The sequence below is a fragment of the Ambystoma mexicanum genome, chromosome 6q, assembly GCF_040938575.1.
Source record: "Ambystoma mexicanum isolate Mex_15411 chromosome 6q, UKY_AmexF1_1, whole genome shotgun sequence".
Lineage (NCBI taxonomy): Eukaryota > Metazoa > Chordata > Amphibia > Caudata > Ambystomatidae > Ambystoma > Ambystoma mexicanum.
In genome coordinates, this window is record NC_090937.1 from 1,173,299,330 (window position 1) to 1,173,323,359 (window position 24,030).

Here is a 24,030-nt window from a genome sequence, read left to right on the forward strand (position 1 = left end):
TCCAAGGACGTTGGGCTGGTCCTGGCTCCTTGGAAGCAGTGATCATGACAATAACTATACCTTCCAAGAAAATCGGATACATAAATTACATATTTCGTGGGTCACATTTACATCCAACTCCCAAGTCGGTGAGACCTGGTTTTGTCTTTCTATTGAATTTTGGCAATTTTAAATAGGCCAATCAAAGGTTTGGCCTAACATTTCCTAATTTGGTACATATATGTGCAGTCATCCCTAGAACATGGGTACACAATTAGATTTGCAGCATTAATGGTTTCTGCGCACTTGGTCATTCTTCATAACTTCTGTTCCTTACGCAGTAAGAAATCCTACCAAGTTTTCAAATGGCTAGCCTAAATTCAAATTCATATGTATGTACTTTTCATTCGTTTACTTATTCTTGCTGCCACGTTAAATGTCTTGAAGTTCAGTGGTAAAATAAGCATTTTAAACCCAAAAATCACATGTCCATTATTTTTTCTTCCTTCCCAAGTGTGAGCAAATGGCAAGTCCTTTGAAGTTCAATGAGAAGCATCTTCCTGGAGAGTGGAGCATCCTGACCCTCTCCTAGAAGGATGTGTGTACAAGCCTGCTTTTGTCTTTGCCTGGGGCCCAGACAAATGCCTAATGAAGTCCTTTGTCATGAGTATGCAAGGCCTTCCAACAGCAATTAGCCTTTCCTCCCCGCAGTGAAGTGTCAACCTTTCCCAGACTACAGACTGTCAGAGCAGAATTGTTTTTATTTTTTCAATAGTTAAAGTTAAACCCAGTCTTGAGTTAATTAAGTTTAACCCACATCTTTCATTTAAACATATAAAATGAACACAGTTTATAGGTGGGTTTTTACATTAGCATCCTTTGGCATTCTTAAAGAATTAAGCCTTTACACAAAAACATGCTTTCACAACAGGTGATTTTGCACTTCATTCATGGAAAAGTACATTAAACTGAGTTCTTTAAATCCGATTTTCATCTGCAACACATACACATTTTATTCAGCACCAGTTCTTCCCTTGAGTGCTGGGATTGTTTGCAGTCTGGATACATGTATCCTGCCTTTGTTTAGAGTTTCTCTCTGTACAGCTGATGCTGTTACTTGTTGCAAAGTTTAGCTATGTTTTTCCTGTGGAAAGTGAAAACAAGGGTTCCTGGCTTGCTTTTTCATTAGATATATTTTATAGAGCTGTCAGTCAATGAGGCCCGGTTCCTCTGAGCCACAATGGATGATCCTGGGCATTGCAGTACTGTTTTTATCTCAATGATTCAATGGAAATGAATGGCTCTAGCGCCAAAAACAGCACTTTTTAAGGTTTCAAAGCTAACATTTTAAAAGGCATTTTCGGTTTTCAGCGCAATCCTGCTGCTTTGCTCCATGTTGAGTGGGGCAGAGCCCACTGGCATGCTCCTACAGTGAGAACTCTGTTTTTCACCTCCCCTGACTGTGTGTGGCAGGGTGTGCAGCCTTTTTCTGGTTGTGAGCCAAACGCAGTTCCAAGGTTTTGGCGAACACAGGAGTCAGCGCATCCATTTTGGGCTGTTTCTTTCACCATTTGTAAAGTGATGAAGTGGGGCACATTGGAATGGGTCATAATATCCCACAGAAGCCCCCCTGACTTCGGCTTGACTTCCAGTCGTGGGGAAGTCTGGCACGTGGGATTTTCCTTTCTTCTCGTGAAGAACACAGGTTTCCTCAGGTGCAAGTTCTTCTTCCATCAGCGAATGATGCGACGTGCTCTCCTCGCCGACTCTAGTTGGAATAGGAACGATACCACCATCTTCTCTCATGCTTTCTTTTCTGGTGTGGAGCGGCACTCCGGATTTCTTTGGTTTTTCCTCCCGGGTCCCTGAGGAGGTCCTCCTTAGTTGTTGGTTACACTCAATGCCAATCTATAAAACAGAACACAACCCAGTTATGAAAATGCTCCCACTACTTCCCTCCAATAGGGATGACAGCCGTGGGATATACATATGTTTCAGAATTCTCTCCCTCAGGGTTTTCTGTAGGCTCCTCTATTTGCCGCAAAGTATGCCTGCGGTGGCAACACTTTAGCTGATTGATGTGGACCCACTTTTTTCTTCTGTCAAGTCGCCCTTGGGGATGCGGATTCTGTAGGCGACTGAGATTTTGTCCACAATTTCAAAAGGTCCCCGCCAGCTGGGCAACAATTTGCGCTCCTTGTCTTGGTTCCTTTAGAAATTGTACAAGTAGACCCTCTCTCCTACTTGATATTCCTTTTTGGTCGTCTTAAGGTCATGGTGGGTCTTCATGCTGTCTGCAGATCTTTCTAGATTCCGCTGAGCATACGCAAAAGCATGTTGAAGGTGTTTTCTCAGATTCTCAACATACTCATAGTTGTGGAGGCATTCATCAATGTCTGCTCTTGGGTTCTATAGAGCAGATGCTGGGGTAGCACCATCCTTCGTCCAGTTATCAGTTCAAATGGAGACATTTTAGTTTCAGAAGAAGCGGTAGTTCACATGGCCATCGGGACAAGGGGTAATCGAATATCCCAACTTTTGACCCCAAGTATCTCCCACATCTTTGTCATCACTTCGCTGGTAAAGTGACTACCTCAGTCTGACTCAATCCTTTGGGGTAGTCCAAAATGCGAGATGTGATTGATCATTATGGCAGCTGCTGGTTCTGCCTTGCAATTTGGGGCCGGCAGACCTTTTACCCATTTAGTAAACGAGCATGTTACGTTAACATATACTTGTTCCCCCTAGAGGAGCGAATCACAGGCCCGATGAAATCTACTTGTAAATCTGACCAAGGCAGTGTCATCCCCCTATTTTGGAGAGGAGCACGGTGTGTGAGTGATGTTGGCTGAAATTGTGAACACACAAGATACCACTTCAAGTATTGGTCGAGGTCATTCCCCATGTGTGGCCAGTATGAAACCTCTCGCAAGATTTCTAATGTAGTATGAAACCCCCAAAGACCGGATGTGGCCGCATCATGGGCCTGACTTAACATCAGGCTTCGGAATGAGGTACTGACCACCCACTGGTCACAGCCAGATATGGATCTCCTTACCAACAAACCGTCTTGGATTCGGAAATTTTTTGGACATTTCATCAACACTCTGAGGTCCTCCTTCCCAATGCAGTCGGTATCCATCAGGGGAAAGTTCTAAGGGTCCTGAATGTGTTGATAAAACTTATGAATGATTAGATTCCCTTTTTGAGCCGTGATTAAATCATCATCTGGGGTCTCTTTACACCACTAGGCAGTTGAGTTCATTGTGAGCATTTGTTTGGGACCTAGTGATAGCAGTGACCTGGATTTCCCCCAACAGGGATTCTATCTCAAGATCCCCTTGGATGGCTCTGGTTTTGGCCAACTGATCAGCTAAGTCATTTCCAGTTTTGTCTGGTCCCTCTATTCTGGAATGACCCTGGATCTTTTTCCAGTAGATGGTCATCCCACTAGAGGTGATCAATCATCAATATATTGTATTAGCTTGCCATGTTCGAGTGGTTTGTTTCTAGCACATAGCATGCCTCTGGTTTTCCAATTAACCAGGTGCTCCACGAACCCGCTCCGGACATAATCTGAATCAGTGATTATGACCAGACCAGTTTGTGGAGTTGGACAGCAGTGAGGATGGCTTGATGCACTGCCATCAGCTCTGCCACCTGACTACTAAGGTGACCGATTTTGTTCCCAGCGGAGGGCTCCGGGGCATCGTTTACCCAGGCATTCCCCACACTGGCCACCAGTTCCTTTTCCCTGTTGTCAACATGGTAGCAGCACCAATCCACATACAGTGGGCAGTCCCTCACACTTGTCTTCGTCATAGACTTTGTGCAGGGAATTCAGGTACGCCTCCATGCTGTCCTGGATTTTAAGACTTTCGTCCTCGAGACAGTTTTCTCTGGCACAATCATGCAAGTCAACCAGACCTTGCGCGAGGGGACTCTTCTTGTTTTGGCCATATCTGACCTCCACAGGAAAGCCTTGCATTGACAGAATCCAGGAAGTAATTCTGGAATTACTCACATTTCCGGCCCAGATTCTGTCACTTTGAAGATATTGCAGAGGCTGGTGTGGAGTTTCCACTATGATGTGTTCCCCCTGGATGAACGGGCAGTAATTTTTCAATGCCCACACCGTTGCCAGGAGTGCCTTCTCACAATCATTGAATTTTTCCTCCACAGAGAATAAAGTCTCGCTTGAATAGGAGATGAATTTATTGACCTTGTCATGCTCTTGGTATAATACTGTGGTCAAGCATGTATTTGAGAACCTTGTCTCAAAGAAATGCAACTTGTTTTTGACAGGGTAAGCTAGGCAAGGCGCTTGTGAGAGTCTTCTTTTGAGTTGTTTACTGCCTCAGCTTGTTCTGGACCCCACTCCCACTTGACCCCCCCTTCAACAGATGGATCAGGGGTCTTGTGATCTCTGCATAATCCTCAATGAACTTTCTGCTATAATTAGTCAGTCCAAGGAGGCTCCTTAGCTCATGCAGAGTTGTGGGGTCTTTTAGTTTCAGGAGTGCTTCCACTTTCTTTTCCTGTGGATAGAGACCCTCGGGAGTTCTCAAACCCCAATAAATTGACACAGCTCCTGCACCACTGTGCCTTTTGGAAAGATAGTTTTGCTCCGGCAGTCCTCAACTGTGTCAGAACATAACGGATTTCCGCTATGTGTTCCTCCACAGTTGAGCTTTTGATCAGAACATCGTCTACATTGGCCAGGTTATCCCTTTGTCCCAAGTCAGGCATGGCCTTGTGTAAGAAGATATTAAATTAATTGCCAGAGTTGATGTATCCGAAGGGAGTCTGGGTCCATGTGTACTGTTGCCCCCCGAAGGTAAAGCCCAGCTTGTATTGGTCCTCCCTACTGACGGGTCCGGTCCAGTACCCGTTGGTCTGGTCAATGTCAGTGTATACCTTTGACCCCTGGATCTGGGCCAGCCCTTGGTCAATGTAGGGAAGAGGCCATTGGGATGTGTGGACCAGTCTGTTTAGCTCCCTTAGGTCAGCACAGAGTCTCCACTGGCCGTTCGGTTTTAAAATCCCCAGCACCAGATTATTAAAGGTGCTGGGGACTGGACGAATTATCCCACGGGACTCAAGGTTTTTAATTATTTCTGTGAGGGACTCCATGGATGCGAGAGGCAAGCGATATTGCTTCACAAACATTGGAGTCAGGCCAGGGTCCGTGGGAAATTTTTGTTGTATGGATTTTGGTGCGACCACAGTCATGAGTCCACCGCAAAGAGATCCTGAAAATCGAAGAAAACTTGTTTCAACTTTTGCATTTGCTCCAGAGTGTCTCAGGCATCAGCTAGGTTGACTCTCTCTTCAACCATTTGCCTGAAGCCCGGAAATACTTCTGGTTTGGCTATCTCAGCGGCCTCCTCCAGCTGGTTGGAGAAGTCCCTGGTTAAAGTATTGACCTGGACAGAGGGTTTCAGGCAGGGAAGGCAGTCCTTGTGGACTTGGAAGATCACCTCATGCCTCCTGAAGTCATAGGTCACCTCTTCCTTACTATAAGGGCAGGAAGAGTACACCAAGAAATTGCCCACATGCCGGGTGAAGATCCTGTCTGGTGTTGTCATTGTCACTATCACTGTCAAAACAGTCATTGGGGATCGGTCCTATCAATTCATTACCTAAATCTATGGAAAAATGCCGCCCATCAACCGCCATTCCAATAATGGTGTCTGAGCCCAGAGTGATACGTCTAAGGTCGCCGTTATCCACCAATATTGGAATGGTGTTGTGTCCTATATTGACTAATGGGGTTGGGTTTAACCCCAACCCTTAATGTTGGAGATGGGCGTTGAGGTGAACATATGCGTCAGGATTTTGCAGTCTGTCCTCTTTTCATTTTTACTTCCAGTGGGGCTAGTCGTGTCCGTCCTGGGATTGTGACTTTCTCTCCAATTTGTTCTTCCACTGCATACGGCAGCAATTGGGCTGACCGAAATGCTTTTTCTGAATCATCAAAGTCCATGGGATTACCCCATAATCAGGACCAGGCTTTATAGTTTATCAGGTCCAAACTAATGGCGAAGCGATTTAGAATGTCACTGCGAAAACAAAATGCAGCAGGGACATCTCGCATGACCCAACAGTTATGTACTATGCTTTTGTTGCCCATCGAAATTTTGAGCATACGCCTGCTAGGCAGGTCGTCTTTGGAATTGGGAGTTTACAGGTTCATTTCCCATTTGTCTATTAATTTAAATGTTGGAATGGTTGGATATTTTGGGAGTTTTCGGAAAATGGCTTCGCTGATGATGCTCTTACCGTTGTTCACGCACACTGGGGCGAGAACAGAGTCCTTCCCCTCATTTAACTGAATAGGGATAAATAACTGTTCTCTAATCAGCTGAATGTCAGCTTAACTTTGGGCTGGTTTCTCATCATTTTGGACTATGGAAGTGGGATTTTCTGATTGTGAATTAGTATAGAATTTCAGAGTATTTCCTTCCAGTGTGGAATGCCACTTGAAACTCGAAGGAAGGTTGATTTTCAGAAATAGAGAGGAATTCCCATCACCAGTTTGTTGTCCTACAGAAATTACTGTCACGTCTGGTATTTGGTTGTTTTGAAAATGGAACTCAATGTGATCCTGTTTTTGTTCTACCATGTGGCATGTGCCATTTAAGCTAACATGGTTGACTCTGTTGTAATTTTATTGGTTGGTTAGTCTGGGTCCAGAGGACCTTGTTTACACAGTCTATTAGGGGAGACAACTGCGCAGGATGTCATTCTCCAGTAAACATGCTGCGCCCTCCGGAGTCACGACTATGACTGGGTGTTTCACCTTGTCGCCCAATTTTAATTTCCAAATCCGCAGTCCCCTCGACAGGAATTTCATTCCCATCGAAGTTCTGAAGTTGTACAGGAAGAGGGGTGAGAGGGATCTGGGATCTCTCCCCCCATTCCTGAATTCAGCTGATCAAAGGCTCTCTTTGACAGAGTGGCTTGGGATCCAGTGTCCACCAGTGCCAAAAATGTACATTGTCTTTGTACTTGGACCGGGGCATAAAATCTTCCCTCCTTCTCCCCCTTTTTGGAGGCAGTCCCCAGAATAGGTTTGGGCAAGGTGTATTTCTGGATTATCATTCTGAGGTTCAATGATGGGCGATCCTAACTCAGTCCCCACATTCACCTAGTCTTCATTAGGATCTCTCTGAACCCATTTTTCTTTGGGAGGAGTTTCCCCGTCCCTGAAGGAGAAGATCTTTTCTTCCCAGAGTCCTCTGAGGACCCCTCTCCTTCAAATTGGAGGACACTAACCTCCTCCACAAAATGGGGCTTTTTAGGTCCTTTATTTCTCCTACCCCCCACCCGTCTGTTCCTTGGGTTGCAGGCTTTCGGGGGCAGGAGATTTTGGTTCCGGTTCCTGGGTTTCCAGGGGCTTTTCATAAGTGGGGAAGGAAGCTTCCTCTAAGGCTTTACACCCCCCTTTCCTCCTGTGCCGCCACCTTTTGGAACCGGTGAGTTGTCTGGGTACTCTCCTGTCATTGTTCTGGATTACCAGACCCTTGGTTTGTGGAGATCTGAGCTGTCATGTTCATCTGAGGGTTCTGCTGAGCCCTCAACATGCGACCCAGATTCCGGGACAAGTTCTGGAACTGGCGCTCCAGTTGGGACACCCGCTCTGGCTGGTACAGGGGTCTCTGGTCCATCCTAGGTGGATCACGGAAAGGGTAGTTATCCCTTCTCCCATAGTACCCTGGGTTTGGATAGTTTGGATAACCCTTCACCCTTGGCTTCCCCTCTCCCGGATTGGGCTGTCTGGGCTCAGGAAAGTGGGGAAAGAAAGGAGGGTTGTTTTGTAGGTTGAAGTTTTGAGGGTACTGGGGAAAGAAACTCGCCCGGTATTTGGGGGATTACTACCCTCCTGGGGAAAGTTAGGAGGGAAGTTTCCTGGCTTGGTATCTACCTGGTTGGATCCCCCCCCCTTGGGCTGGGGAAGTCAACACATAACCCAGGATGGGTTTGCTACCCTTGTATCGGGGGCTAATGTAATCAATGGAGTTAGGGGTCCCATTTGTGGGATTACCTCTCTGACTACCTGTCTGGGATTTGCCCGAGGGCCTTCTGGTTCTTTGGCTGGATAGGTTCTGTACAGGTATATTTTTAGGCCCCCCCCCATCTCCAGATCTAAAATGGGAGCAACCTTCACCTCCGCCACCTTAGCAGCTGCAGGAGTGTTGGCTGGTTTGGGTTTTTTATTGGTGTTCTTACTATCTGCAGGTTTCTGCACCTCATAAATACGGGTCGCCGGTTCTATGACGCAGTCCAGTGATCTCTTCTCGTGAAAGTCCCTCACCAGCTGAGCCATGATGTATTTGGGGAGTGCATGGAAGAAGGTGTTGATGAATTCCCTACTATCTGTTCACACCCTCCTGGTGGTCTGCGCAAAGGCACGTTTGAGTTCCTGCACAAATTCTTGTGGGGACTGATCTACTCCACACTGCAGATTGTAGGCCGCCTTGCAGGCCTCTTGGGGATTTCTATGGATAGAGAAGTATTTTAAGATGGCCGCCCTGTAGGTGGACCATCTTGAGTGGTTCTGATCCTCCAGTCCCGCAAAGAAGCTGGAGTACTCGGGGAGAATGTCCATTTCACATATTGGATGCAATTCTGGCTGTCTTTCAGATGAAAAGTATCCATCATCTGTTCGTATAATTCAAGGTGTTCCCAGACTGAATACTTGGCATTTTTATGATGGGAAGTTAAAACACTCCTAATGGCCTTGATCTGCTTCAGGGGATCTTTTTGCATAGCTCTCTTGATTTTGTTTGCCTTTTTGATCTTAGTCACCCGAGTCCACTCGTCTTCTGACTCTGAGGTACTGCTACTAGAGGTGGCTTCCTGATCCTCTAGGCACTCCCTGATTCTGCGTGCTGTAGAAGGGCTTGCAGAATGTGGGGGCCTAGGTTCCCTATTCATGTGGTGCTCCGAAGAGTCTTCTGACTCTCCCCTGCTCCCAGGTTGGCGGAGTACCCCCTCGCCCCCACTGGCCTACCTGGAAAGAGGTCCTTAGGATACTCGTTTTGGCTTTATTTCCTGGGGTTCCCACCAAATTTAACCAACTGATCTTTTTGAAGGCGGTAGTTTTGTGGATCCAGTTCCCTAACTCTCCCCTCATAGGAGTCTTCCTTATCAGAGATGTTAGCCCTAAAATTTGGGGATCTGTACAGGGACGCCCGTCCATCCATTTATGGGAGGCGCTGATCTATCAGTCCCATCTTACCAATTCTGTTGAAGTCTATCATCCCCATGGCCCCTGGTTCATATGCGCCAGTGGACATGAAGGTGGCAGAGTTCATGGTACTGAAGGGGTTAGAGTCCCTGATTACAGGGGTCCTGGTGTTAGGATCAGGGGTTTCTCTATCGCTCTCTACCTTCTCTTTCAGCCCCTGTTCCTTGGTGATGTGCAAAAATCTGAGCATTTTGTTCCTCCTATCAAGGCCTTACTGGTCTCAATTATTTGCTCTTGCATTGCTATCTGTTGGTGGAGCATATCATTCTTTTCACAGAGAGCCCCATTGTCTCTGTGCTTTCCTGCCTGGTCTGGGAATACTGGGCCAATCTCTGCTGCAGGAGACTCACCTCCTGAGTTTTAGCATCATTGGTCTGGTAGTTCTTTTCCAGAGCATCCTCCACCCATCTGGTGTGCTCCAGTAGCTTCTCATATTCTGTTTTTAATTCATTGAGCTCCGGGAGGGCCAGTTTTCTTCCCTATAGCTTGGTTTTTAATTTGCTTACTTCCTGGTCTAAGGTGTTCCTCTCCTGACTTAGGGTGCCCCTCTGTTCAGCCAGGTCGTCCCTTTTTTATAATGCATTGGATTTCTGGCACTCCTCATCAAATTCCTTATGAGAGTGGAGGTCTTTAATAATTCATTTATTATTTTCCTCTTCCAAGGTTTCTATTTGGCTTTGTAGGGTGATTACCTGCTCTGCGCAGGCTCTATTAAACTGTAATTGTTGCGCCAGCTTTTGTTGCCTCTGTTGCAGAGATTCAACCCTTTCCGGACACTCCTCTTTTAGTGTCTGTAATTGGGTATCTTGCTCTGCCTTCTCCTGCTGTAGGAGAGCCAGATCTTTTAATTTGGTAACATACTGTCTAAATTCTGTCTCTAATTGTTGGCTCTTCTGTAGCCTTTGTTTTGCAGAGTCTAGCTCATTCTGGATTCTCTCTAGTGTTTCCATTTGATTCTTTGCCAGAACCACGTTTTCAGCATGCTTTACCTGCATTACTCCTATGTGGAGGTATAGGTAGGCCGCTATTTTGGCAATTTTACTCTGCTCCTGTTTCACTTTTGGGTCCATGTACAATTCACTAAGAGCTTGGTGTAATGGGTCCTTGTCCTGCCATTTATCCAGGTCCACGGCAGTGACCTGTTTGATTTCCTGCAGCCAGACATGTTCATTCTGTTCTGGCCACTCACCTCTGACATAAAGTTCGCGCAGGAGGTGCTCCCTAGCCATATTGATTTCTACTGGAATTGCCATTTTGGAAATATCAATTTCTTTATGAATTATTTTAGGGTTAATTTACTTTTACAAACAGGCCCGATTTTTGGAGTATTCGTTTTGAGAGATCCTTGTACAGTGTAGCACAGTACACCAACCCAGCAAGGTGTCTGTACCCTGCAGGCTAGTCTGCTGTGCTAGACTGTCACGGGTGGTAACTCGATCTCAAAATCACGGCACAAGCCCCCAACTCGTGCAATATACCCGGTTCTCAGCCTAGCATGCAATGCACAAATGAAATGCTTATTTATTGTGTCTATAGGTTCAATATTATGAGTGATATACCACTTATATCACACCCATTAGGCTGTTGGTAAAGGTAATATTTATTTATTTAAAAATTCAAATAAAGCACATGTTTCAATATATGGGGTAGCAATCACCAATGTGGTCACAATACAAATAAGAAAGTAGGTAAGGCAGTTGAATTCACTTATAGCAACACAGAATACAAAACACAAGAGAAAAGAACAGTTTTGGCTGGTTTGAAAGAAGTTAAGATTTCCCCCTGCAAATTTCTCAACTCACAAATAAGCAATTCTACACAGGTGTAAGTAAGCAGCAGGTATTCAGGAATACAGAACAATCAAAAGAATTTAAAGATAACCTTCCCTCCCCAAACAGGAGAGAAAAACGGTTTGGAAATCTTACACTTTTAAAATGACATTCGAAAATGGCTGCGTGAAACAATGAAAAGTGTGCAAAAGTCCTTAAATCAATATAAATCTATGGGAGCAACATGGGAAAGATGCCAACAATCATAAGCTATAATATGAGCCAAAATTACACACTTTGAATCTTAATGGAAATTTGGAAATAATTGAAATTGAAAATCACATGTGTAAAACTTTGCAGAAATGCAAATTCCCGCCTAAATTTCACTAAACGGTTTTTAAGAAAAACGGGTCAAATACACTATTTTTGGATGCAGTTGCTATGTAGCTACAGGTCTTATGTTTAAGTCAGAGTTGAAATCAAGTCTCTAGCTATTAAATTGAGGAAGTTATGCAAGTTTGAATGAGAGGTTTTTAGAAAGATCGGGCAGTGAAAACAGAAAAGAACTCAGTTTGGACAAGAAAATATTTACTATAGTTTACTCTGACTAGAGCATTCCGGCTAGAATACCAAGGAGGGACAAAGTAAGCACTGGAGTTGATTCATGACTTCAACACTAAATCTACATTGTCCTCTCCTGTCTGAATCAGTCGGATCACTCGAAGTAGGATGGATGGGTTAAGATTTACACAAGATGGAAATGACTAAAGAAATGGCGTTTAGCAAAATAGATCAAAGATAGGATTGCAATAAGGATTCTGACAATATTGTAGATTCTTAAGGTAAAGACAGGATGGATTATTGATTGGGATAGGAAAAGGCAAGATATGCTATGGTTTACTATGATTCCTATTTATACTTATTGTCCACTTTAATTTAAGGTTTTGGACCGTCAAGGATTCTGGTCGTCGCACGGGTCGGGTCTAACAATGGACAGCAGGGCACATCTGGCAGGGTAGGTCAGCTGGGCCGTTCTGGTTAGCTGGACTGGCACCTCTGATTGGATTGGCCCTTCTGGTTACTGGACGCTGTAGATCAGTGGGATGGCGAGTTTGGAGCAGGCAAGCATTTAGTGGTAGCAAGCCAGACTGGAACAAAATTGCTTCCCTTAGGTTTTGGGATTTCTTCAGAGTTTGGGCCTAGCTGAAAAAGGAGTTCAGCAATGCTGAGGCCTTGGCTTTGCAAAGAAATCTGGAATTGGGAACAAGATGGAGAATTCAGGAACAGGGCGTCACGTGGAAATCAGGATGGAGTCAGGAATCAGTGTGTGTCTGTGTGTTGTGAGGTTCCCTTATTTATCATGCCAAAGGACATCACTGAAGTTTATGGTAGGGGCAGACTTACTACCCACACCCACAAGGCTATGATTGGGTCAGAGCACAGTTCCCGCCTTGCTCTTTGCTGGTTGGATGACAGAAAGGGCTGTCATGTTTTATGATATGGTCTTGAAACCTCCCATAGCTATTAGGATCAAAATCTAACTTTCCCACAAATACATATTTATATAATTATGCCCTCCAAGAAAATTGGATACATAAATTACATATTTCGTGGGTCACATTTACATCCAACTCCCAAGTCGGTGAGACTTGGTTTTGTCTTTCTATTGAATTTTGGCAATTTTAACCATGAAAGGTTTGTCCTAACATTTCCTAATTCAGTACATATATGTGCAATCACCCCTAGAACATGGGTACAGAATATTAGATTTGCAGCATTAATTGTTTCTGTGCACTTGGTCATTCGTCATAACTTCTGTTCCTTACGCAGTAAGAAATCCTACCAGGTTTTCAAATGGCTAGCCTAAATTCAGATTCATATGTATCTACTTTTCATTTGTTTACTTATTCTTGCTGCCACATTAAATGTCTTGAAGTTCAGTGTTAAAATAAGCATTTTAAACCCAAAAATCACGTCATTTTATTTTTCTTCCTTCCCAAGTGTGAGCAATGGCAAGTCCTGGAAGGATGTGTGTTCAAGCCTTCTATTGTCTTTGCCTGGGGCCCAGATAAATGCCTAATGAAGTCCTTTGTCATGAGTATGCGAGGCCTTGCAACAGAAATTAGCCTTTCCTGCCTGCAGTGAAGTGTCAACCTTTCCCAGGCCAAGGACTTTCAGAGCAGAATTGTTTTTTTTTTCAATAGTTCATTAACTCGAGACTGGGTTTAACTTTAAGTTTCACCTAAATCTTTATTTTAAATATATAAAATGAACACAGTTTATAGGTGGATTTTTACATTAGCAGTCCTTTGACATTCTTAACATGCTTTCACAACAGGCGATTTTGCACTTCATTCATGGGAAAGCACATTAAACGGAATTCTTTAAATCCGACTTTCCTCTGCAGCACATGCACATTTTATTCAGCACCAGTTCTTCCCTTGAGTGCTAGGACTGTTTGCATTCTGGATACGTGTATCCTGCCTTTGTTTAGAGTTTCTCTCTGCACAGCTGATTCTGTTACTTGTTGCAAAGTTTAGCCGCGTTTTTCCTGTGGAAAGTGAAAATAAGGGTTCCTTATAATTCCACTTATAAGTGCACAAATATAATTTTATATCTGGCGCACATATACCACTGCGGTCCCACGGAGGACCAAGGTGTCCCAACTAATTTGATGCACGTTTTGGGTGCCACACCAGCTTCACCAGCAAGGCCTTAAATTGGCAAAAAAAGGTTGCCACCAGCCATACAGGATGTTCTGGAAAAAATACAATGGTTTCCAAACCACAATCATCTTGGCAAGAGCACGCTGGCCAAGCAAGGTCCGAGGCAGCCTACACCACTTATCCACATTACCCCACAGAATCTGCAAGGTGATTATCTCCCAGGATCGATCAGGGATGTCTGCTGACCTACATCCCGAAGGACTGCTCTCACCTGTAACCCTTGGTATCCTCTGGCCAGGCCGTATCCTCGTTTAGTGGAAACAAAATCTACTCGGACCAGTTCACACAGGAATTCAGCACCTCTTGCGACAAGCATCGCAGGTTAAGTATAGGATTGCATCATCAGGATATTGGCACACTAACCCTCTGATCCAGCCTAGCGCCACACCCCTAGCAAGGGGCACTTTCATGAGGCGGGCCGCCAGCGGCTCTATTGCAAGCGCAAAGAGCAACGGGGATAATGGGCACCCCTGCTTCGTGCTATGTTCCAGGGCAAAAGCCTCGGAGCGTTTACCAAACAAGCCGATCTGGGCATTCGCTACTGCATGGAAAAGTTGCACCGCTCACAGATAATATGGAGGGAGCCCCACCTGCCGCAGCACCTCAGAGATAGCCCCATTCTACCGAGTGTAAGGCCTTCTCCTTATCGAGTAATGCCGTGACCGTCCTGCAGTCTAGGGTCGATCTGAGCTAGGATAGGAAAGAGCCGGTGCAGATTCAGCGAGGTAGACCTCCCCAGAATAAACCTGGACTGGTCTGGATGGATCACTGCCGAGACAAACGGGAGTCGCCTGTCGGACAAAACTTTAGCAAAGATCTTGGTATTTAAATTAAGGAGAGATATCGGGCGATATGAGGCATAATCTAAAGGGTCTTTACCTATCTTTTAAAATTAAAGTCACAACTGCTTCATGCATAGTAGGGGAAGCAGCTGGCACCCATCGCTTCGTCCCATGTTTGCATCATATATTTAGCTACCTCTGGCCCCAGTTCTTTATAGAACTCCATCAATGGCATGTCACTTTAGTTGACTCCAAGATGTTAGCGAAATGGTTCCAGTAGGGCACTGCAGTACAAGATGGATATCTCTGCTCTACGGTGTATGGCACTTGAAACATAGATTAGTGTTTTCCCTGAATAAGGGTAATGTCTTTGTGTCAGAGAAAAAGCTATACAATCAGTAATCTAGAAAATCAAACAACATGCAACTTCCTGCTTGTTTGTTTTTTAATTGCCACCGTCCACTTCCCAGCCTTTGCTTACCCGAGGCAAGCACGGCAGCTTCAGATTTCTGTGAAAATTTACTTTGGTGCCATTTACAGTCCTTTCAAGACTACACTTTTGTTGCTTCACATTGTATTCACAGCGAGAGCAAACTGTTGAACTTCATCCCAAATCCAATAAGGATGGTAGTGAGGAAGTTAAGCTGATTATGGATGGAGCCATGATTTTAGAGCGCTCCACTCACTGCTGTCCCCCTTCGCCGCACGGACGCCTGGCATCTCAAAGGTTATGTTTTTTCTTTTTTTTCCTTTTTACACCTTTAGGCTTCTGTTCTCCTTGAAAATGTTGTTCTGTGTACTCCCCTTTACGGTTTTATTGTGGTGGAGGGCCCTTTTTGTGCTGGAAAAGCTTATTCTATCAGTTGGCTGTTTCAGTTTCAAACTTTGTCTTCTCTTGGCTTTAAATAATACTCTTTCCTGAAAATGGAGACAATAGTGAAATGACATGAGTGTACACCTGGCCTGAATCCTTCAAAGCACAATCCAATATTTTCATTGTGCTATACCTACGTTAATGGAAGTAGATCCTATTACCATAAAAATTCAAATCGCCTTATTGGCTTTGCCCCATTCATTCTGAATTTGCATTCTTGATCAAAGTCATGCGAGAGGGACTGGTTTAGCTGACCTATGCCTTGTTGGTATATTACAAAAGTGGAAGAAAATATTAGATGACGAAACAGTGTTCTTTTAAAGTCCCAAGTTAAGCGTCAAGGTTCTCACAGTTCAGGTCAATGAGGGTGTCTGAACATAGGGCTAGGATCAGATGTAGGTGGCCATCGGTCTTCTGGGGCAAAACTGAATTTCATAGTAGCGTGTTGGCTAAAGCATAGAATTAGATCAGATGGGGAAGCTCTTTGCTTTGAGGCCACATTTGTGGTGTGTGTGAACACTGTAATAATCCTAAACTAATCTTGTGATTGTAAAGATTTTTGTTCAGAGTCTTGTAATAACCCCCTTTTCTCTGCATTTGGCAGGTCATTTGCACCAATCGTTATAGCATCCAATGTACCCATTATGGCTGAATTATTTTGGAATCCACAGAGTAAGCCATAAATCAATCATTAATGGATGTTTGGATGCAAAGCCTTACACTTCTTCTTTAAGGATGAAGTTAACCAAATCGTTTTTTGCTGGAAGGCATATCTGACAGAAGAGCTTAACCGCCTTTCAAATGTTCCCCTTTGAAAGCCTGAAAATTAGACACTATAGCCCTTTTAACCAAAGTATCTTTCATTTTCAAGTTGCAAAATTCTACTTCTACAAAAGAGGAAGCTTGTGGATAAGATTTGGGTAGGGGTTAGGTGGACCGCTCAAAACTTGGTCTTACTAAGTTCAGGGGAAAATACATGTGCCGCCTCTCCCTGCATGCACCGACAACCAATCATGTCCACGCCCTTTTCAGCGATGTGAATACATTCCTTTTCTCATTGACGTTTTGGTTTCAAAAGGCAAAAGGGTGCTGGAGGCAGCTGGACTTCCTTGTCAGCTTGGATGGGCTTGCTGTCTGTCATCTGGCCAAAGTATGACCTGTGTTTCTGTGAGTGCTGATGACATGTTGAAAGATATGATTCTGTAATTCATTTCATAGATGAAATGGAAGAAAACGCCTATTAACGTAAAACTGTTAAGCACCATCATTAAATATTTCGAACCAATAACCAGGCTCTGTTTGGAGAAACTATTTGAGGCCCAAATAAAGGATCTAGAAGAAAGATAATTATTATTATTCTGTGTCCCATTCCCCCATGCCAGTGGGATGTCTCAACACTATTTATCCAGAGCTGTCTGAAGTGAATAAATTCATTTTTCAAGTTGCATAGGCTTCACAGCACCTGCCATGCCTGGCTCTTCGTGACCATGTCCTCTGGGTTGCTCGTCACTATTTTTCCTCCCCTTCACCTAAGAGACTTGGCACATTTGTTTGTAGCTTACTGGGACTGGCTCTCTATTTCCCTTACATATTTTGTTCTTTTCTTACCACATAATGCCAGCTTTATACTTCCTGCTTGACGCAGCACATGCAATCCGTCCCACACACTGTGCTCTTCATGTTTGGCACATTGCCTCAAGATATTTTCTTTGCGGTTTTGGCACTGGTATGGCATCTTCCAACAACCTGGACTTCAGGTATTCTCCAAAAGGAGTACAATTTGGGTAAGCCTCATCCCACTTTCTTGGTAGCACTCCACCCGATGGATGACATGTTCTGACATGTCTACCATGCTGGAATGGGCCAATACAGTCCTGTAGTGGCTAACCACCACTCCTGAAGAAGCAACTTTGTATGCACATGTTTGGGATTGAATGAAGGGCACCAAGTTCCATGCCAACACACGAGAAAGTATTGGATCTTCCACTCGACTACAGATAACACAAAAGACTATTATCACCACTAAATCCTTACTAGTGCCGAGAAACTGCCTTCTAAAACTTTCCAGCTCTATTCCCTACTCAAGAATGAGTCCCGTTTTTGCTTCTTTGTGTGCTTCCAGCCCATGTCTACAGAGGTGATTATTGAGGTGCTAAAAAAGCACCAGATTATCCTAAAAGCAGCAGATTTGTCTTTGAAAACCCTGGCTCTATCTACTTTCGACTCTGCTCTGCCTGCCGAAAAACGTAATATGATCATTCTTGCACAAAAAAACCCACCTCTTCTACGGGGGACTGGCTGAGTTTCCATCTGAAGGACCCATACCTCCACATTACCTTTTGGTCCCCTCTTAGGCCATTCCAAAGTTTGGTCCATGGAAGCATGTGATATTCAGAGCAAGTGAATCTATCCAAATATAATTCCCCCACGGTAATTGGGGTTAATGCTGATCTCTAGTGTGATATAGATGGTAGCCGACATGCTCTTTTTGACCTGTTATTTTGAAAGTCCCCAACAGTTTTATCTGTTGCATTATAATGATAATGATGTGTTATTTATATAGCGCTTTTATCCAAAGCGCTTTACGGAGCACATATTAACATACAATATCACCCACCCGAAATTGGTATACAGTCCTGTTGTAGCAAATGTTTATAAGTGCTGCTTATCAAATCTTAATTGATTTGGTTTTGTACTTGCAGACAAAAAGTCCATGTAATGATGGGGATTCTGAACAAAAGCACTCGAACAAGAAGAAAAGGATCATCTACGATTCAGGTAAGTTTGTCAAAGGATGAGCATAAACTGACATGAAGGCTATTTTGTTTTAATTGAAAAGCCTTAAAAAAAATACAAATGTTCTGACTTCAAGCCACCTTATATTGCCTAATGAAAATGTATGCCTTTATCAGGCATTTGTGTCTGCTTGTAAAAGCGATTGTAATGGATACGATCCCTCTGTAAATTATGTCTCATGTGAAATATTTCCAAATGCTAAATTGAGACTTAAGAAACTTGTTCCCTTTCCCACTTGGTGCGGCAGCCTTGGAGGGACTTGGTAGAGTGTTGGTTGTGTTTGTTGCCTGCCAAGGAGCTACTGAAAGTTACAATATTGGGTGGTGTAACATTGTCATTGCTGCTTTCCATTTTCTTTATCCACATTGTAGGAAAGGGACTCCACGTCACGCTGCTTTAATAGTTTCCTTGGACGCTTTTCCAAATCTCTATTTTGTGTTTTACAGGATGCCCATTTTCACAGTAAGACATTTTGACACTACAGAGGAAACTGGCTCAGCTGACTAAATTAACTCTGCTCGCTCGGCTGCTTTTCGAACACTCACAGCTTTCCGAAAGCTTGGAAATCTTGCCTGGCTTTCTCTGGATCCTCTCAATTGTTGATCAGCCTGTTGGCCTTCCATACTCCCACACCCTGGTTCGCAACAGCCTTGGAAGAGCTGTTCCTTCTTGTACCCAGCCCCGCTCAAAGTGTGCCTGCAAGTGACACCTTTTTATTTTCACAGGGAGGCTTAATAAGTGGCAGGTGTACATTATTAGAGCTATATGCCTTACTCTGCCTGGCCTCATTACAGGGATGGGGCCTCATTACAGGGATGGGGCTAGTACTTTTGTCAAGACAAGGTGGGGGGGGAACTTATGGGAGTTGTAGTTTCCCAAAAAAATAAATGGGGATAGGTGTTAGGTGGGTTGTGGAAAAGGGGGGATACGATGTCTTAACATTGGGTGATTCACCCCCCCTGACCCCTGTGCACCCCCTAACCAGGTGATCCTTCCTTGCGTGTCCACCCCCCCGGTTCGGGATCTAAAAGCGATGGCCTTTTCTTTGCCACCTGAGTATGGGATCCCCGGGGACTAGGTTGTGAAATACTCTCTGGTTTTTCACATAGAATAAAAAGAAATCCCTTCAACTTCTCCCTAAACATCAAATGATTAATTTAAGTCTTGGCAGCAACAGGTTGCAGATTCCGCATTCTCTAGTAGTCACAAAGAATAATAATTCTCCTTCTGTCCTTTCATTGTCATATGGAGTGTTAACAAGGAGGTATAGTGTTCAGAGCGAAGTTATCTGGCTGGATATTGGTTCTGAAGTACATTAAATAGGTGCAGCTGGAGTTAAAGATGAGCTTGTGTACATGGCATATAGTGGCTTTAAATCTAACTTGACTACACAAAGGATGCCAATGCACTGTGGCCAAGGCGGAAAGTGCATGATCGAACTTGTGAAGGCCAAGCAGTAATTTGGCTAGAATATTTTGAATCCACTGGAGGCGCAAAATTAAGGTTAACGTTTCACCAGTAGTGTTACATAAATACTACGTTCAACCAGGAAGTTAGCAATACTTCACTTTATGATGAAACTAAAGCAGCAGTATTAGAGGTCTGAGCTTTTTGAAATGAGAATGAAAAACAGGTTATCCAGCATGGGGTCTGGCATGGATTCACATGCTCATGAATATTCCCCGTCGTCAGGCTGGGAATCCTCGGTAAAGAAAAATCAGTATCAGTTTCGTTTCTGATCTGTCTTTCGTAGTAGTAACCAATCGCTGATCTCTGCGTCATACTGACCACAGCCAATGACTGCCATCTCCCTAAGCCCCGCCTCTGGCAGCCATCTTCAGATTTTTACCGCACGTTCAAGTGTTGGGAGTCCTCGTGCTTAGCTCTCGAGCTTTTGCTGCGTTTTCGCGCTTTTTGATTTTTCGGTTAATCGAGCCTCAAGCTCCACCGTTTCTACTCCCGTTAACGGGTACCCGTTGCGGGATTTTCCTACGCCTCTCAAGGGTGAAGATTTCGTCGAATCAACCTTTTGGAGGATTCCAGAAGATTTGCGGCCTACTTCGAGATGGCCCAGGACGCGAGTTCGTCACCCGGACCCAAGCTGTTTCGCAGCTGCCCTGGATGCGGGCTGCAGAATGTGTTTGAGGACGAGCATTCGCGATGCCTCTACTGTCTTCATGGGGACAAGACTCATGTAGAGAAGGACTGCCAGTTCTGCAAGAACTTGTCGGAGTGGACCATGAGGGACCGTCGATTCCGTCTCGCCAGCTGGTTGGAGAAGGGCTCAACGGGTGAGAAGAAGAAAGGGTCCGAGTGGGCTTCTACGTCCTGTGCGGGCGCCCCGGCGACGGGGGCCCAACACCAGGCCAAGCGCCACGAGTCCGCTGGCTCCGGGAGCGCCGAAAGGTCGGGCTCTTCGGTCGCCAGGCAAGGCGCACCTTCCTCGGCACCGTCAACCACGAGCCAGCGCTCCGGTTTAGGGAAGAGGAAGTCCGAGACCCCGGGTAAGCTTCGGGAGAAGCCCCGTCCGATCTCGGGAGAGGGGGAGCGAGGCGTCACCCCTCCCCCTAAGGAGAAGGCCTGGGACGCACCTAAGGTGGTGAAGGCCCCTACCCAGCAGGCAAAGGCCTCTATTGAGGCGATCGCTGCGACTCTGGCCAAGCCGGCAGAGACCCCGCCAGCGGAGACTGCCTCCGGGACTAGAGTTTCCCTGCCGCCAAGGAGGGAATCCTCTTTTCAGCCCATCGTCATGGCCACCATGATGGAAGAAGCGAGGGGGGGCACGGTAGCCTCCCCGAGCTCGGAGTCAGCCTCGGAGGAGGAACTGACCGAGGCCGTGAGGAATCTCGAAGTCCAATTCGAGAAGGTTCGATCCCGTAAGGAAGATCCTCGGGAGATAACCGAGGAAGACGACGATGGCGAGGGAAGAGCAGCCTTCCCCTCCGGCGCAGCCGGAACCTAGGCCTCAGGATAGCTCGGCGGCCATTTTGTCTGCAATCCAGTCCTTATGCTCTGAGATGAGGACGAGATTACCACGGCTCAGGCCGGAGGACACGCAACCTGGCCCGTCGGGAAGTCCTCAGAACAAACGACGGAGGACCCAACACTCTCTTCCACTCGCCCCCGTAAGGCCTACAGTTCCCTCCTCATCCTCCCACGAGTCGGGAGATGACGGTGCGGTGGGCTCGACGACGGGTTCTGAGGGCGACGACGACGGAACGGGTCTCCCATCGCACGGGCCTCTCCGCCTGATGAGATTGGCTCATTCCACGCCATGATCGCCAGGGCGTTCGAATTGTTCCAGCTCTGCCCGGAGGAGCAGAAAAAGGAAGGTTACCTCTATCAGCGCCGGGAGGCCAAGAGGAAGACGGTCATCGCGGTGCCTCTAATCAATGACATCTGGGAGGAGAGCCTGTCGGTACTCAAGAACCCCTCCACGGCACCAGCCAAACTGGACCGGTACGAGTAGAAGTACCGGGTCCCCGAGACCGCTCCCCTGTGCCTCCGGGCCCAGCCAACGCCAGACTCGGTCGTCTCGGCGGCGGCGAAGAAGAAAGCGGCAGGGTCAGGAGCCTCAACATCGAATTTCCCTCCGGACGGCGAGGGTAGGAAGTTGGACGCCATGGGGCGACGGGTCATTTCGTCGGCTTCGACGGCGATCAAAGCGGCCAACGCCCTGGCGATCGTGGCCCGTTACGACAGGGAGCTCTGGTTTAAGCTGGCCCCCATATTGGACTTCCTTCCGGACGACAAGAGGTCCGAGGCCCTGGAAATACTTCAAGAAGGCGAGGTGGCGTCGAACCACGCCATAACGGTGGCATCCGATATTGCCGATACCGGGTTCCGCCAGCTGGGCAACGGATTTTGCCTACGACGACGGGGTTGGCTCCGGGCGACCGACTTCCGTCAGGACGTCCAGACCAGGGTGTTGGACATGCCGTTCGACGGCAGCAACTTGTTCGGGAAGGCAGTGGACAAATCCCTCCAAGCCATAAAGACGGACACGGAGACGGCCCGTGCCCTAGGAGCCCTTCAGCAACGACAGCCCTTTCGGAGCTCCGGAGGCAGACAGGGGGCCTCCAAGGTATCCAGCGGTGGCTCGTCGTCCTACCGCCAGGCGGCACGCTCCTCGTCTCAGGAGGCCTACAGGGGTCGCGGCAAGCAGGGAGCGCCTCGCCGCCGTCGGCAAGGTGGCCAGGGCGGCAAGGCCACCACCTCCAAGCAGGACTGAACCGGCCGTGGCCTCGGGCCCCCACCGAAGCACCCCGGTGGGAGGCCGGCTGACAAATTTCGTCAGCGTGTGGAAGTCCATCTGCACCGACCGTTTGGTGCTGGATACCCTGGCAAGAGGACACTCTATCGAATTCCTGAAGAAGTGCCCTCACGTTCCACCTGTGGCCAGGAAGGAAAATCACGTCCCGCAACTGCTGTTGGAAGTACGGGCGATGCTCAGGAAAGGTGCCATCGAGCTCGTCCCGAAGAGGCTCCGGGGCTCCGGGGTGTACTCAAGGTACTTCCTCGTCAGGAAGAAGACTGGCGGCTGGCGCCCCATCCTGGACCTTTGTCGTTTGAACAAATACATCAGGTCACAAAAGTTCAGGATGGTCACCCTCCAGCACGTGCTGGGACAGCTGGAGGAAGGCGACTTTCTATCGTCGTTGGACCTGGAGGATGCATATTTCCACGTTCCCATCCTCAAAAGTCACCGAAAGTTCCTCAGGTTCGTCGTCCAGGGACGCCACTACCAATTCAGAGCACTGTCGTTCGGATTGAAGTCGGCCCCCAGGGTCTTTACCAAGTGCCTAGCACCTGTGGCGGCGCGGCTGCGCCTGCAGGGGATTCACGTCTACCCCTACCTGGACGACTGGCTCATCCGCTCAAGGACGAGGGAACTCGCCGTCGAACACACTGCGAGGACCGTCCAGCTACTCACAGACCTGGGATTCGCCATAAATTACCCAAAGTCCCACCTGGTGCCGTCGCAGGTGGCCCTTTTTCTGGGAGCGAAGCTTGATACAGTGAGGCGCCTGGCGGCACCGTCGGAAGAACGGACGAAGACCATTCTGGGCAAAGTGCAGCGCCTGTTAGCCACGGACGTGGCCAGGGTGAGGTCCATCAAGTCCCTCCTGGGGATGATGTCCTCTTGCATCTACCTGGTGCGCCTCTGCAGACTACGGATGCGCCCTCTTCAAGAATTTCTCGACGCCCGTTGGATGCAGGCGACGGGTACCTTCGAAGACAGGGTCCCTCTCAACGAGGTGTTCCGGCGTGCGATTCAGTGGTGGGGCGTTCTTGCGCACCTCACGGCGGGCAAGGACTTTCAGATGCCGGCGTACCAGGAGACGGTGACGACGGACGCCTCCCTGGAAGGTTGGGGCGCCCACACCGGAGATCTCCACGCAAGAGGCCTCTGGCTCCCGGAGGAGAAGCTCCTGCACATCAACATCCTGGAACTCCGAGCCGTGTTCTGGTCTCTCAAATAGTTCCTCCCGTCGCTCAAGGGCAAGGTGGTGCGGATCTTCACGGACAACACCACGACAATGTTTTACATACAGAAGCAGGGAGGCACCAGATCCCCCAGCCCTATCTAAGGAGGCACAGGATCTGTGGCACTGGGCGGTCGCCCAGGGGATGTTCCTGGTTCCCTTCCACCAGGCAGGAGAAAGAAACACCATCGCCGACTCGCTCAGCAGGGAGCTGCGCGCGTGTCACGAGTGGGAACTGCGCCAGGATCAGGTGGATCAACTCTTCCGACGATGGGGCAAACCCCAAATCGACCTGTTCGCAACAGCGACGAACTCGAAGTGCCAGAGGTTCGCCAGCAGGTTTCCCCAGCCGAGAAGCATGGGCG

The 24,030-nt window shown here is 47.0% G+C and overlaps 1 protein-coding gene across 1 annotated transcript in view; it reads left to right on the forward strand.

Annotated features, from left to right (window-relative positions):
• The window catches only part of RFC1 (replication factor C subunit 1), a 1,503,724-nt gene that overhangs the window by 144,855 nt on the left and 1,334,839 nt on the right, over positions 1-24,030 (forward strand). Inside the window, exon 3 of the mRNA XM_069631787.1 lies at positions 18,086-18,161. Coding sequence (XP_069487888.1) covers positions 18,086-18,161 — 76 coding nt within the window. The remainder of the gene's footprint in view (positions 1-18,085; positions 18,162-24,030) is intronic.